General features: G+C 41.9%; 1 protein-coding gene across 3 annotated transcripts in view; it reads right to left on the bottom strand.

Annotated features, from left to right (window-relative positions):
- Nucleotides 1–15,200, bottom strand: part of KIFAP3 (kinesin associated protein 3) — a 154,196-nt gene that overhangs the window by 56,197 nt on the left and 82,799 nt on the right. For all 3 annotated transcript variants that reach the window (XM_034778758.1, XM_034778756.1, XM_034778757.1), the window contains exon 18: nucleotides 5,486–5,675. In XM_034778758.1, coding sequence (XP_034634649.1) covers nucleotides 5,486–5,675 — 190 coding nt within the window. The remainder of the gene's footprint in view (nucleotides 1–5,485; nucleotides 5,676–15,200) is intronic.

The raw sequence follows: 15,200 nt of genomic DNA, 5'->3' as shown, positions 1-15,200 counted from the left end.
TATACTGTGTGTACATTGACCACATTTCAAAAATATAAATTTAACAGAGTTCAAGAACACACCCTTAGTGGCCCTTGCCAGAATGAAACTGAAAAGTGAATATGTATTTTGAATATAATCACTTACTCTTCTATCTTAAAAAAAACAACAACCAAGATTTCTCAAACATCTGCAGAATATATCATTGGAAATCTGCCTTTCCTCCCCTGGTCAAACATCAATTCCAACACAAAAATCTTTGTTCAAATAATGTTACGTCTGTAACACGAATGATTGAAAGCCAGGAAATTGTTCTCACCCACAACTATTTCAGATTTGGGGACAATTTATACCTTCAAGTCAGCGGGACAGCTATGGGTACCTGCATGGCCCCTCAGTATGATAACATTTTCATGGCTGACTTAAAACAACGCTTCCTCCGCTCTCGTCCCCTTACACCACCCTATACCAGAAACCTACTAATCACTATACTTACATGCCTCCAGCTTTCATCCAGACCACATCACATGATCCATTGTCTACAGCCAAGCTCTAAGATACAATCGCATTTGCTCCGATCCCTCAGACAGAGACAAACACCTACAGAATCTCTATCAAGCGTTCTTAAAACTGCTATACCCATCTGGTGAAGTGAAGAAACAGATTGACAGAGCCAGAAGGGTACCAAGAAGTCACCTACAAGACAGGCCCAACAAAGAAAGTAACAGAACGTCACTAGCCGTCACCTACAGCCCCCAACTAAAACCTCTCCAGCGCATCATCAAGGATCTACAACCTATCTTGCAGGATGATCCCTCACTCTCACAGACCTTGGGAGACAGGCCAGTCCTCACCTACAGACAGCCCCCCAACCTGAAGCAAATACTCACCAGCAACTACACACCACACAACAAAAACGCCAACTCAGGAACCAAACCCTGCTACGAACTACGGTGCCAACTCTGTCCACATATCTATTCAAAGGACACCATCATAGGACCTAACCACATCAGCCACCCCATCCGGGGCTCATTCACCTGCACATCTACCAATGTGATATGTGCCAGCAATGCCCCTCTGCCATGTACACTGGCCAAACCGAACAGTCTCTACGCAAAAGAATAAATGGACACAAATCTGACATCAGGAATCATAACGTTCAAAAACCAGTAGGAGAACACTTCAATCTCTCTGGTCACTCAGTAACAGTGGCAATTCTTCAACAAAAAAACTTCAAAAACAGACTTCAACGTGAAGCTGCAGAACTGGAATTAATTTGAAAACTGGATACCATCAGATTAGGCCTGAATAAAAACTGGGAGCGGTTGGGTCATTACAAAACCTAAACTTAATTTCCCTGATACTAATTTCTCCCTACTGTTACTCACACCTTCTTGTCAACTGTCTGTAATGGGTCACTCTCTTACAACTTCAAAAGTTATTTTTCCTCCCTTGATATCCTGCTGTTAATTGATTTATCTCATTAGACTGACCTCACACTTGGTAAAGCAACCCCCATCCTTTCATGTATTTATACCTGCTCCTGTATTTTTCACTTCATGCATCCGATGAAGTGGGTTCTAGCCCACAAAAGCTTATGCCCAAATAAATTTGCTAGTCTCTAAGGTGCTAAGGTGTGTGGTTTTTTGTTTTGTTTTTAAGGAAATTCAAAGTTACTGGTCAAACACTGTCCTTAAGTCACATTACTGGGAAAAGAAATGATCCACTGAGACAAGCAAAGGTCTATTATAAAACTCTGGAAAGGGGAGATTACAATGGGCATGCAAAGTATAAAAAGCTTTGCTATAATAAGAGATCCTTGTAACATCCTATCAGGGATCAGCAACCTTTGGCATGCGGCCTGCCAGGATAAGCACCCTGGCGGGCCAGGCCGGTTTATTTATCTGCTGCGTCCGCAGATTCGGACGATCGTGGTTCCCACTCGCCGCTCCAGGCCAATAGGGGCAACGGGAAGCCGCGGCCAGCACATCCCTTGGCTCAGGCTGCTTCCCGCAGCCCCCTTTGGCCTGGAGCGGCGAGCCGCGGTCAGTGGGAAGGTGCTTACCCTGATGGGCTGCGTGCCAAAGGCTGCCGATCCCTGTCCTATGAATTGCTCAAAGAGTTTGTCATATAGGTTCATTGCAATTAGATAAAGTGTTCAAAAAGGAAAAAAGTATCTATAAAGCATGAATATTGCTATGGCTAACATATATAATCAAATCTGTACATCGGCACAATATAGTGCTGACATACTTTGAAAGTAACCATAAAACTGGCATTGGGGGCTTCGATATTTATTTTCTCAATAACTTCAGATAAAATGTATCCAGTTTACAACAGAAAGGTTTTTGGGTTGTCTTTTAAATTGTTTTCCTTCTTGCAAATTCTTCTTGTGATCTGAAACCCAAACTGAGCTCATGCATCAGCAGCAAAGGACTGCATATTTATATAGAAGGTAAGATAACCAGGCTTCCCCTCCCTGCAAGAGCTTTTTCAGGGATATAAATCTTCAGGTTCCAGGGTGTTAGCCAGCCTCTAACTAAAGAGGGTTAGGAAGAAACTTCTCCTGTGGAAAAGTTACTCTAAAACTGCCTCCTGCAGGGTGTCTTGCACCTTCTTCTGAACCAGCTGGCAACAGCCATCACTGGAGACAGCACACTGGACTGGATGGACTGGTCAGATCCAGTCCAGCAATTCCTGTGTTTCTAACTAAACTGCAACTGCAAAATCTTTAGTGATGCGCGAGACAGAAGAGAGTTCATTTAATCTCCCAGAACTTTTGGCTGGGCATTACTGATATGAGTAAAGATTAGAAAGCACTTATTTTTTCTTTAAAACCTCTGACTGCATACACATAGGGACCAGGTCTATTGAGTAAGAAGGTGCCACTTTTACATCATTTTTTGTGACCACAGCCACTCATTTTTAAGTGACAAAATACTTTTTCTTAAGGAAAAAATTATAAAAAATGGAAACCAGAAAGTGTAAAAATATAGCTTTTAAGCAAGGTTTTACTCAGAAGGAAACCACTGAAATCCTATGATATATTCTCTGTGTAGGACATTTATATCAAATCAGTTATTTGCAGTGTTGTAGCTGTGTTGGTCACAGGATAGTAGACAAATGAGAGGGGGTGAGGTAATATCTTTTATTGGATCAACTTCTTTTGGAAACCAGCTTTAGAGTTTACACAAAGCTCTTCTTCAGATCCTGAAGTCAGAATATGATTTTTCTGGCTGCCAGCAAAGCAGGGATCTGCACATCCAGATGGGTTCTTTCTAAGTCTTACATCACCCTCAGAAACAAATATGTCACAGTTGGATCTTAACTGACACACAAGGCAAAACAGAATCCAGCTTCAACTCCCATTGCTGCATTGCTCTAGGAGGTTAACAGGGATAAAAACTTATTTGGTTTCATTTGCAAAGCAAACCAGCTATAGGCACAAGAAGAGGGTGTGAGGCATAACAGAAAATGTGGAAATGGCAGAGGTGCTTAATGACTTTGTTATGGTTTTCATCAAGAAGGTTGGTGGTGATTGGACATCCAACATAGTGAATGCCAGTGAAAATAGGCATAGGAGATAGGATCAGAGTCTAAAATAGGGAAAGAACAAGTAAAAAATTACGTTAGATGTCTTCAAATCACCAGGGCCAGATGAAATGCATCCTAGAATACTCAAGGAGTTGACTGAGGAGATATCTGAGCCATTAGTGATTATCTTTGAAAAGCCATGGAAGACGGGAGAGATTCCAGAAGACTGGAAAAGGGCAAATATAGTGCCCATATATAAAAAGGGAAATAAGGACAACACGGGAAATTACAGACCAGTCAGCTTAACTTCTGTACCCCTAAAGATAATGGAGCAAATAATTAAGCAATCAATTTGCAAACACCTAGAAGATAATAAGGTGATAACAGTCAGCATGGATTTGTCAAGAACAAATTGTGTCAAACCAACCTGATAGCTTTCTTTGACAGGGTAACAAGCCTTGTGGATGGGGGGGGGGGGGGGGGGGAAGCAGTAGATGTAGTATATCTTGACTTTAGTAAGGCTTTTGATACTGTCTTGCATGATCTTCTCATAAACAAACTAGGGAAATGCAACCTAGATGGAGCTACTATAAGGTGGGTGCATAACTGGTTTGAAAATTGTTCCCAGAGAGTAATCATCAGTAGTTCACAGTCATGCTGGAAGGGCATAATGAGTGGGGTCCTCCAGGGATTGGTTCTGGGTCCGGTTCTGTTCAATATCTTCAGCAATGATTTAGATAATGGCATAGAGAATACACTTATAAAGTTTGTGGATGATACCAAGCTGGGGAGGGGTTGCAAGTGCTTTGGAGGATAGGATTAAAATTCAAAATGATCTGGACAAACTGGAGAAATGGTCTGAAGTAAATAGGATGAAATTCAAAAAGGACAAATGCAAAGTACTCCACTTAGGAAGGAACAATCAGTTGCACACATACAAAATGGGAAATGACTGCCTAGGAAGGAGTACTGCGGAAAGGGATCTGGGAGTCACAGTGGATCACAAGCTAAATATGAGTCAACGGTGTAATGCTATTGCAAAAAAAGTAAACATTCTGGGATGTATTAGCAGGAGTATATTGTAAGCAAGACATGAGAAGTAATTCTTCTGCTCTACTCTGCGCTGATTAGGTCTCAACTGGAGTGTTGTGTCCAGTTCTGGGCGTCACATTTCAGGAAAGATGTGGACAAATTGGAGAAAGTCCAGAGAAGAGCAATAAAAATGATTAAAGGTCTAGAAAACATGATCTATGAGGGAAGATTGAAAAAATTGGGTTTGTTTAGTCTGGAGAAGAGAAGACTGAGAGGGGACATGATAACAGTTTTCAAGTACGTAAAAGGTTGTTACAAGGAGGGGAAAGAAAAATTGTTCTTCTTAACCTCTGAAGATAGGACAAGAAGCAATGGGCTTAAATTGCAACATGGGCGGTTTAGGTTGGACATTAAGAAAAAACTTCCTATCAGGGTGGTTAAGCACTAGAATAAATTGCCAAGGGAGGTTGTGGAATCTCCATCATTGGGGATTTTTAAGAGCAGGTTGGACAAACACCTGTCAGGGATGGTCTAGATAATACTTAGTCCTGCCTTGAGTGCAGAGGACTAGTCTAGATGACCCATCGAGGTCCCTTCTAGTTCTAGTTTTCTATAATTCTATAAGATCGGGGCAGTTTTACGCACATATGTATGAGCATGCTGAATAAGCTAATGTGAAGTAGATAACCTATTTCTCCTACTCTCCACTACATTTTCAAGACCTCCTGTAAAGATCTGCCAGATCATGAATGTGCTGTTCAGAGTTCCGCAATAACACAACACACACTACAACATAACATGAGGTAACATAACCATACCCAGCTAGTGTAAGTCACCACAGCTACACTGCAATCAATCAGCTGAGAATTTGGTCCTATGTCCGGATATGTTAAAACAGGAGAAGGTGTGGACACATGCTGAATATATTCTATCATCTTACCTGAATTGTAATAAAGGTCAGGTCTTTCTAGAATATCCCCTTCATGGATGTAGGGCTCAATGCAGTCATCCCCATACAGGTACTGCTCACTCTCGTCCATCTGTCGAGACTCTACCATCTCCAGCCACTGAGAGTTGTGCCATCGGAATTTCTCACTCTGGATCTTCTTAGCCCATTCCTCATCATATTCCTGTAAAAAATGCAAAGCAGGTTTTTGTAGATAAATGCGAGTGAACTTTATGTTAGTGAAAGACACAAGCTTGACAGTCTCGGAGACTGACGTCCTTTGTTTAACTTGACGTGCATTAACTGTATAAAGCAACATGTTGCAAGTATCATGTGACACATTGGCAAACCAGGTGCCAGCTCTTGCCAAGTCTGTAGGCATCAGCTGAGCACTGACAAATTCATAGCTGGAAGCCACACCAGCTCACCTATATATTATTGTTCAAGATAGGTGTTAGACTTGTAAGAATGTGTTTAGTCTCTATAAAATGCTTGTACGTTGCTGCATGCATTAATCTTACTTTTATGTCTGAATCCCATGCTATAAGATAGCTTTACAACTGTAAAAATGCCTACTCTGAATTTGTGAACTTAGGCATGAAGAGGGGCTCCCCACCCACCAAAAAGCACTATCAAGACTAAATAGGCCACTGTAGAAAAACTTTGTTGATTGCACCATCTACCCATGGAGAAGTTGCATGCAGAAGCCCTTGTCCCATAGTGTCAAGGTTGATTCCCAACTCTGGCACTTCGAGTGCAGAAGGTGGGGGCTCCGCAATTTAAAAAAATTAATACTGGCCACTCCAGGCTTGTATTAAACTCCCAAGGTTACAGCTGCTCTCTGGCCTTGGATGGGTAGATGCTGCCACCACCCAAGTGCAAAAAAACCCTTTGGACCCAGGAAGGAGCACTTGGGAATTCCTCCCTGTGGTGTACCCTCCAGTCCTTTCACCCTCTCCCCTCCCATCCTCCCCCTGGGAAGAGCTGAGAAAGGAAATCAGGTTAGAATCATAGAATATTAGGGTTGGAAGAGACCTCACGAGATCATCTAGTCCAATCCCCTGCTCAAAGCAGGACCAACACCAACTAAATCATCCCAGCCAAGGCTTTGTCAATCCAGGCCTTAACCTCTAAGGAAGGAGATTCCACCACCTCCCTATGTAACCCATTCCAGTGCTTCACCACCCTCCTAGTGAAATAGTGTTTCCTGATATCCAACCTAGACCACCCCCACTGCAACTTGATACCATTGCTTCTTGTTCTGTCATCTGCCACCATTGAGAACAGCCTAGCTCCATCTTCTTTGGAACCTCCTTTAGGTAGTTGAAGGCTGCTATCAAATCCCCCCTCACTCTTCTCTTCTGTAGACTAAATAACCCCAGTTCCCTCAGCCTCTCCTCATAAGTCATGTGCCCCAGTCCCCTAATCATTTTCGTTGCCCTCTGCTGGACTCCCTCCAATTTGTCCACATCCTTTCTGTAGTGGGGGGGGGACCAAAACTGGACCCAATACTCCAGGTGTGGCCTCACCAGTGTCGAATAGAGGGGAATAATCACTTCCCTCAGTCTGCTCTTACTAATATAGCCCAATATGCCGTTAGCCTTCTTGGCAATGAGGGCACGCTGCTGACTCATATCCAGCTTCTTGTTCACTATAATCGCCAGGTCCTTTTCTGCAGAACTGATGCTTAGCCAATCAGTCCCCAGCTTATAGCGGTGCATAGGATTCTTTCTTCCTAAATGCAGGACTCTGCACTTGTCCTTGTTGAACCTCTTCAGATTTCTTTTGGCCCAATCCTTCAATTTGTCTAGGTCACTCTGGACCCTATCCCTACCGTCCAGCGTATCTACCTCTCCCCCCAGATAACTAAACAACATACACACAAACCTCTTAGGACACCAAAAATCCAATCCTGTCCAAAAAAAAAAAAAAAATACATCTGGAACTTAGACTTTTTGCTAGACAAAAAAAAATTATTACAAAAATTAAGCATCAAGATAGTTCTCGAGGTTCAGCTTAAAAGTTACAAGCAAAACAAAAGCACCTGGGGTTAGCACAGAGGAGTCCACGAGCCAATAAGAAATAAATAGAAATAAACCTAATCTCATCTTCCTAGACATTCCCTAATTTACTTACATATCTGGTCTTTCAGATAAGCAATGACCGTTTTTCAGACCTGGCTTAAAGCTTCTCACAGCCTAATTGCTGCCCTGTTCCCCTCTTCCCCGGAGAACCACAACATACAGACAAAGTGAAGTTTTTTCCCATTTTTAAAAAGTTCTAGCCCTCCCATTGGGTCTTTTGGTCAGGTACCCGCTCCTTTCCTTTTACCTGTGGGCTTGTTAAATCCTTTACAGGTAAAGCAAGTAGAGAACAGCTACTAAGAGGAATATTATACTAACTGGCTGGGTGTCCATAAAAGGAAGCTGCCCCCAGCCTTCATTTATCACACATAGGTTTGAACTTTGGAGGAAGGACTTATAAAGATGCGCACAAAAAGAAATAGTTCTCTTTGCTATTTGGATTCTTACAAAGGCTGGAGCTAAGAAACAAAAGCAGAGATCCCCAGGGTCAATGTGGGTTAACCCTAAAATGGACAGATTACAACATCTCTGTCAACTTTTGGAACGAGACTCATTTGTGCTTATAGGTTGCCTGCTTTAACCTGAAAACAACACTCATTTCTTTTTCCTAGTTAATAAATCCTTAGTTTACCAGAGGATTGGCTCCTGGTGTTGTCTTTGGTGGGAAATCTAAGGTACAAATTGAAGTGGGGTAAGTGACTGGTCTTCTGGGACTGGAAGCAACCTGAATATTTTGTCGTATAAATGACCATTTATCACTAAGTCCAGCTTGCCTGGGTGGCAAGATGGACTGGAGTGCCCAAGGGGACTGTGTGTGACTCCATGGTAAGACTGTTACAGTGATCCAGGAGGGTCACATTTGTTATTGGGTTGGTGAAATCTAATTATAAAACATATCACCAGTTTTGGGGGGGTCTGCCCTGCTTTTTGACAGTTTGCCCTGAGGCATTTGGGGACAATATATACCTTCAAGTCAGCGGCACTGCTATGGGTACCCGCATGGCCCCACAATATGCCAACATTTTTATGGCTGACTTAGAACAACGCTTCCTTAGCTCTCGTCCCCTAACGCCCCTACTCTACTTGCGCTACATTGATGACATCTTCATCATCTGGACCCATGGAAAAGAAGCCCTTGAGGAATTTCACCATGATTTCAATAATTTCCATCCCACCATCAACCTCAGCCTAGATCAATCCACACAAGTGGTCCATTTCCTGGACACTACTGTGCTAATAAGCGATGGTCACATCAATACCACCCTATACCGGAAACCTACTGACCGCTACACTTACCTACATGCCTCCAGCTTCCATCCAGGACACACCACACGATCCATTGTCTACAGCCAAGCTCTAAGATATAACCGCATTTGCTCCAATCCCTCGGATAGAGACAAGCACCTACAAGATCTCTATCAAGCATTCTTAAAACTACAATACCCACCTGCTGAAGTGAAAAAACAGATTGACAGAGCCAGACGATTACCCAGAAGTCACCTCCTACAAGACAGGCCCAACAAAGAAAATAACAGAACACCACTAGCTGTCACCTTCAGCCCCCAACTAAAACCTCTCCAGCGCATCATCAGAGATCTACAACCTATCCTGAAAGATGATCCTTTACTCTCACAGATCTTGGGAGACAGACCTGTCCTCGCTTACAGACAACCCCCCAACCTAAAGCAAATACTCACCAGCAACCACACATCACTGAACAAAACCACTAACCCAGGAACCTATCCTTGTAACAAACCCCGATGCCAACTCTGTCCACATATCTATTCAAGTGACATCATCATAGGACCTAATCACATCAGCCATACCATCAGGGGCTCGTTCACCTGCACATCTACCAATGTGATATATGCCATCATGTGCCAGCAATGCCCCTCTGCCATGTACATTGGCCAAACCGGACAGTCTCTACGCAAAAGAATTAATGGACACAAATCTGACATCAGGAATCAAAATACTCAAAAACCAGTGGGAGAACACTTTAACCTGTCTGGTCATTCAGTGACAGACCTGCGGGTGGCTATATTACAACAGAAAAACTTCAAAAACAGACTCCAAAGAGAGACTGGTGAGCTAGAATTGATATGCAAACTAGACACAATCAACTCCGGTTTGAATAAGGACTGGGAATGGCTGAGCCATTACAAACATTGACTATCTCCCCTTGTAAGTACTCTCACACTTATTATCAAACTGTCTGTACTCGGCTAGCTTGATTATCACTTCAAAAGTTTTTTTTCTCTTAATTAATTGGCCTCTCAGAGTTGGTAAGACAACTCCCACCTGTTTATGCTCTCTGTATGTGTGTATATATATCTCTTCAATATATGTTCCATTCTATATGCATCCGAAGAAGTGGGCTGTAGTCCACGAAAGCTTATGCTCTAATAAATTTGTTAGTCTCTAAGGTGCCACAAGTACTCCTGTTCTTCTTTTTGCGGATACAGACTAACACGGCTGTTACTCTGAAACCTGCCCTGAGGTTGGCACACACAGTCATAAATCACTCCAGGCGGCGTGACATCATATATTATTATTCTTTTTCTCCACAGCAGGTACAGCACAGGTGGCAGCAGTACAAGTTTCCCTTAACCCTCATTGCACCATGTGAAAGAACTTTGTTTAGGAGCAAGCCAGTTCAGTCTTCACAGTTTTTGATTAACCTGCTGACAAGGAGCCAGTCATGCCAACTGCAATGGAGATTTTTGTGATTATTATAATAAAAATGTATAAGGCATATTTGCTCAGTGTTCCTGTTTAAAATTGACTAGAAGGGAGTTAATTACTGGAAAACAAATAGAGGTTCAAAAGATTTTGATAAAAATTACCAATACATATTTTGCTGCACCCTAATTTGTAAGCAATTTTCTGTTTAGCATCCCCGAAGTCTATTCCAATAATTTAAGACTCATTTGCAATCTGTGACCTCACTGTACAACTACTTTCTATGTTTAATACTGGGTGTCCAACAAAAACAAACAGCAATACTGATTCTAGAAGATGAGTCCAAGATGCAAAGTTCAAGCCTGAATTGAACTTCAAGTTTGGAAGTTTAAGAGCAGCCCTTTGTGGAACTGAAGGTCAGTTATTAAATTTGGATCTGGTTCAAAATTTTTTTGAAGTTTGGTGTGTTCAGATTCTGAGCTAAGATTCACGATGCTGAAGTTAGCTGCAAGATAGTGCTGGTTTAGAGGAAGCAACAGAACAGTCTTGCACACGTCTTCCCCTACAGTGTAAAGCTGGCTTTACAAGTGCCCTTTCAATGCCAACATGTTTGTGAGAGACAAAGTAGATGAGGTGATACACCTCTACCTCGATACAACGCTGTCCTCGGGAGCCAAAAAAATCTTACCGCGTTATAGGTGAAATTGTGTTATATTGAACTTGCTTTGATCCACCGCAGTGCGCAGCCCCGCCCCCCTGGAGCACTGCTTTACCACGTTATATCCGAATTTGTGTTATATCGGGTCACGTTATATCGAGGTAGCGGTGTATCTATTATTGGACCAACTTCTATTGGTGGAAGGTACAAGCTTTTGAGATGAAGAGTTCTTCTTCTGGTTTGGAAAAAGAAATCATAATAGCTAAGTTAAATCCAAATTGGGACAGATCGCGTCTGTGGTCATTCTTCAGTGATAAGCCGCACGCTGAAACTTGCTAACACTACTGGAAAGAGAGGCCTCGTGGTAGACTCAAGAAATGTGTGCGCGCATTTCCAAAGCCAGCTATCACATCTGTGCACAGGTTCACAGCAGAGTCTAAATGATACACAGTGGTTACCACTCATCTTAACAGAGGCCTGTCAACTGCAACATACATGCAGCAATAAAAGAAGATGATAAATAATATTTCATGGCATTCCTTCTCTGAAATGGAAGCATGTCCTAATGAGTCCTCTCCACACTCTAAGAGCCTGATTCACTGATTTCAATAGGTGCTGGATCAGTCTCTAAGGGTACGTCCCAGAGTAGACAATTAGCAATTAGACACCCGCTGCTGACCTATGCCTGCGAGGTGGAAGGGTCCCAGAGCTCGGGCTCCAGCCTGAGCCCAGAAGTCTACACAGCAATGAAACAGCCCCACTGCCCGAGCCCTGCATCGGCTGGCATGGGCCAGCAGTGGGTTTTTCTTTGCTATGTAGACATACCCTAAGAGAAGAGATGTGTTCCTTCCGCCACATCAAGTGGCTCTCTGAAAACAACCAATCAACCTACCTTGAGTCTCTGAGGCTTCATGGGGAGTTTATCACTGTGCAACATCAGAACCATTATTCCACTGAAAATGGAGAGGTTAGACCTTTGTTTTACTTGGAAGAATGGCAGTTTGTTTCTCTTGGTATGAGGCCGGACATGGACTTTCCATTCTAATACAACATCAATATAAGCACCTGCCTGCATTAGCCTCTACGGACATATTTGTGGTACAAATTTGCACTTCGTAAAATATACATCTCAGATTTTTATCTGAGTCTGCATGTAAACTAACCACACTGGAATTCTCCTCCACTTGGGGAGCAAGAGATCAGGATTTCAGGTCTCTCACATGGCTTTGTGTGCATATAGCACTGTGGTCACCAGGCTGGATCTCAAAACACTTGCAGTCCCTGATGGCTTCAATCATGAGACCCCAAGACTGCAACCTGAACTCCTGATCGCTGCATAAAAATGCCACATACTTAGATGAATGAGCACTGGGCTGGGCTGAGTTCTTCCTTCTTCCCCCCCCCCCCCCCCCTTTTAATTAAAAGAAAAACTAGAACTAGCAGTGAAAAATAAACTCCTTGGAAAAGGTAAACTCATCTCTAAGAAGATTTATAAACTGACCTGTGAAAAATGAAAGGGTGTAACTTTCAGTGATGACATCTGACCAGCATCTTGGAAACATTTCCTTTGCTGTGTCTGCATGGGCTATCTATTATGTCAGCCCTCAGCATCCTTAAGCTCCTTTCAAGCTTTAGAGAAACACCTTGTAACTGCCAGAGACCACTCTGTAAATCCCAAGAAAACTATTCCCAGAAACGATGATTACAAGAAGGGGAAAAACTAAACAAATAGCAAATCAGATTAATTTGTAGGAGAGTTGAATACTTTTTACACTGGCTTGTTTACTTTCAAAAGGTCCCAAAAGCCATCACCATTGTTCCTAAGTTCCCAATTAGAGATTTAGCAGGGTGCACATAGAAAAATCTAATGCCTTCTAAAGAACATTGATCTTTGGGGAGACTCACTTGCATGATTTTTTAGTTCAATTCCACACTATCATCTGAGCTGACTGACTTCACCATGCTATTTATAAGATGTAACAGGGGAACGTGGACTTTTATTAATTATCCTAAAGATATCATCAATTTAAATTCCCCCAACCCTGACTACCCCCTTATTGTAGTAAAAAAATAACATTATAATCTCTTGGTATGCTTCTTTCAGAAGTTCAACACTCCACATGTATTGCAACAAGTTCCATGAGATGAACTACATGCTACCCTATATACTCCTCTTTAAACCTCAGAGTAGACAAAAGCTGGCAGATAACTGGTGAATTAAATTGGCAAGGATTTGGTTGTTTCTTGAGTGAACTGTGTGCGTTTTTTAATCATTTAAACCCCACTTTTCCCCACCTGCCATCAGGTAATTTTGGTGCTTTTCTATTATTTTCTAATATTTTCAAAATTAGTTTAAGTCTATTGACTTGGAATTACCATACCAGATAACAGCAAAGGTCCATTTTGTCCAGGATCCGCGTTGGGCAATGGTCATAGATTTTAAAGCCAGAAGGGACCGTTATGATCATTTAGAGAGAAAATTCAGTACCATAAAACTAGAACTGAAGAAGAAAATAGGTAAACTAAAATAAATATCAAGGAAAAGCAACTCCCTGCAAACCCAATAGTCCTAGTGTCTACAATGTCCTTGAAGGGATTAATTTTGAGCCATTAAAAGCCTTCTTTACTTGAAGGGCATCTTCTTTACCCAGTGAATTCCCTCAGAAATGAAATACAAAAACTATGAAGGTTATGGCACAAACCAACAGCCACTAGGATGTTCTAAGTGAAATCTGTCAGTCTTCTTGAATATCAGACCAGGGGTGAGCAGGGTAAGCAGGGGTGAAGTCTGTCTCTCTGATGTTTTTCAAATGCTGCAAGTTTAGTTATATAATGAGAGGAGTGCTTAGAGGTTGATTTTATTCTCCTCTGAGCCCCCTAGACATCACTATCTTAAGCATTTGGTTTCCATAAATCCTAGAGTGACATGGAAGATGTATGGTTTGATTCTACATGGAATGTGCCATCCTTTTTGAAGTCCTACATCCAGTTTTGTTTACTATTGAACCACAGAAACATTATGAAGCGTTAACTGGTCTATTATCAGAGCATGCCTGTTCCCTATCAGGGGTCCCCTTTGTCACTGGCTTCCGTCACACCTTGTATCTGATTACCACACTATAGGATAACATAGAGCTACATAGATCTGTTTTGTGTTCTATCAAGCTGATGGAAAACAGATTTTCCTTTTCACTTTAATGTGGCTGCCCTCTAATTAGGTCTTTAATATGGTTCATTTAATGTGATTCCCTGTACTAAATTAAAACTGCTGTATAGTAAATTGAATCCTTGTTAAGGTTAGGATCGTAGCTGGTAAAGTGACACATTGTGTTGACTGTTGCCTGAATGTACACTTGCTGCAACAAAATGCATAGTCTACATAAATGTTTAGATTAACAGCCTATCAGTCACTGCTTAACAGGATAGAGTTTTTCTGGTTAGCTATCTTTAGTGGCGTTTCTGTCCAGTCCCTAAAAGAAACTACCTCCGGCACATAATGGGCCAAATCCTGCCCTCAGTTACATCTGTGTAACTTTCAATAGGCTTGTACAGATGTAACGGAGAGCACAATTAGGCTCACTATTGACAGAAACCAGCTTTTGCCATGGCCTGTAATGTAAAATCAATATAATGTGCAGTAAACGTAAATTACATGTTGGAAAAAATGCATCCTTAACTGCTTTGTGATGGTCTCCGAAATGGTCCTCTGCAGAATAAAACCACCACAATAAATATTTTCAAAGCAACAGACAAGAGTCCTATATTATATATATATTGCCTCTTAATAAAAAGAAACCGTGTACAAAAAATATAGAGCAATAAAAGATCCCAACTGCTATGGCAACCAGCTCAAAAGGGAGAAGTGTTGCAGTAACTTCTGCCCTGTTTTGTTTTACCTTGTGTTCAAGGAAAACTACTACAATCAGCACTTTAGAGACAAGCCATAAAACTAACAGATCTTATCTGCTAGCAGAAATAATCACTATAGTTAAGCTTGTCTAACAGTTTCTATTCTAACCCCCAATTTTCAGTCCATAACAACTTTCTGCAACATTCACAGCTTTCCAAACTTGATCACTCCCCCAAGGTGGGTGAGTCTATGTGTTATCTAATCCCATACACAGAGTTCAAGCAAACTTGATCAGCTGATTTCCTTAGGAGGAGGAAAGAGGAAAAACCAAAATTCCTTCTCCATTATGATATGTCCCAGGCTAAATTCAGAAGGGTGGGGCAGCTGTGACTCACTGTCCATATGTGATGATAGAAATAGGGGTTCTCTAGTGGG

The sequence above is a fragment of the Trachemys scripta genome, chromosome 8 (assembly GCF_013100865.1).
Source record: "Trachemys scripta elegans isolate TJP31775 chromosome 8, CAS_Tse_1.0, whole genome shotgun sequence".
Lineage (NCBI taxonomy): Eukaryota > Metazoa > Chordata > Testudines > Emydidae > Trachemys > Trachemys scripta.
Note: the sequence above shows the minus strand (reverse complement) of the source record. Positions and strands in the feature narration are given on the sequence as shown.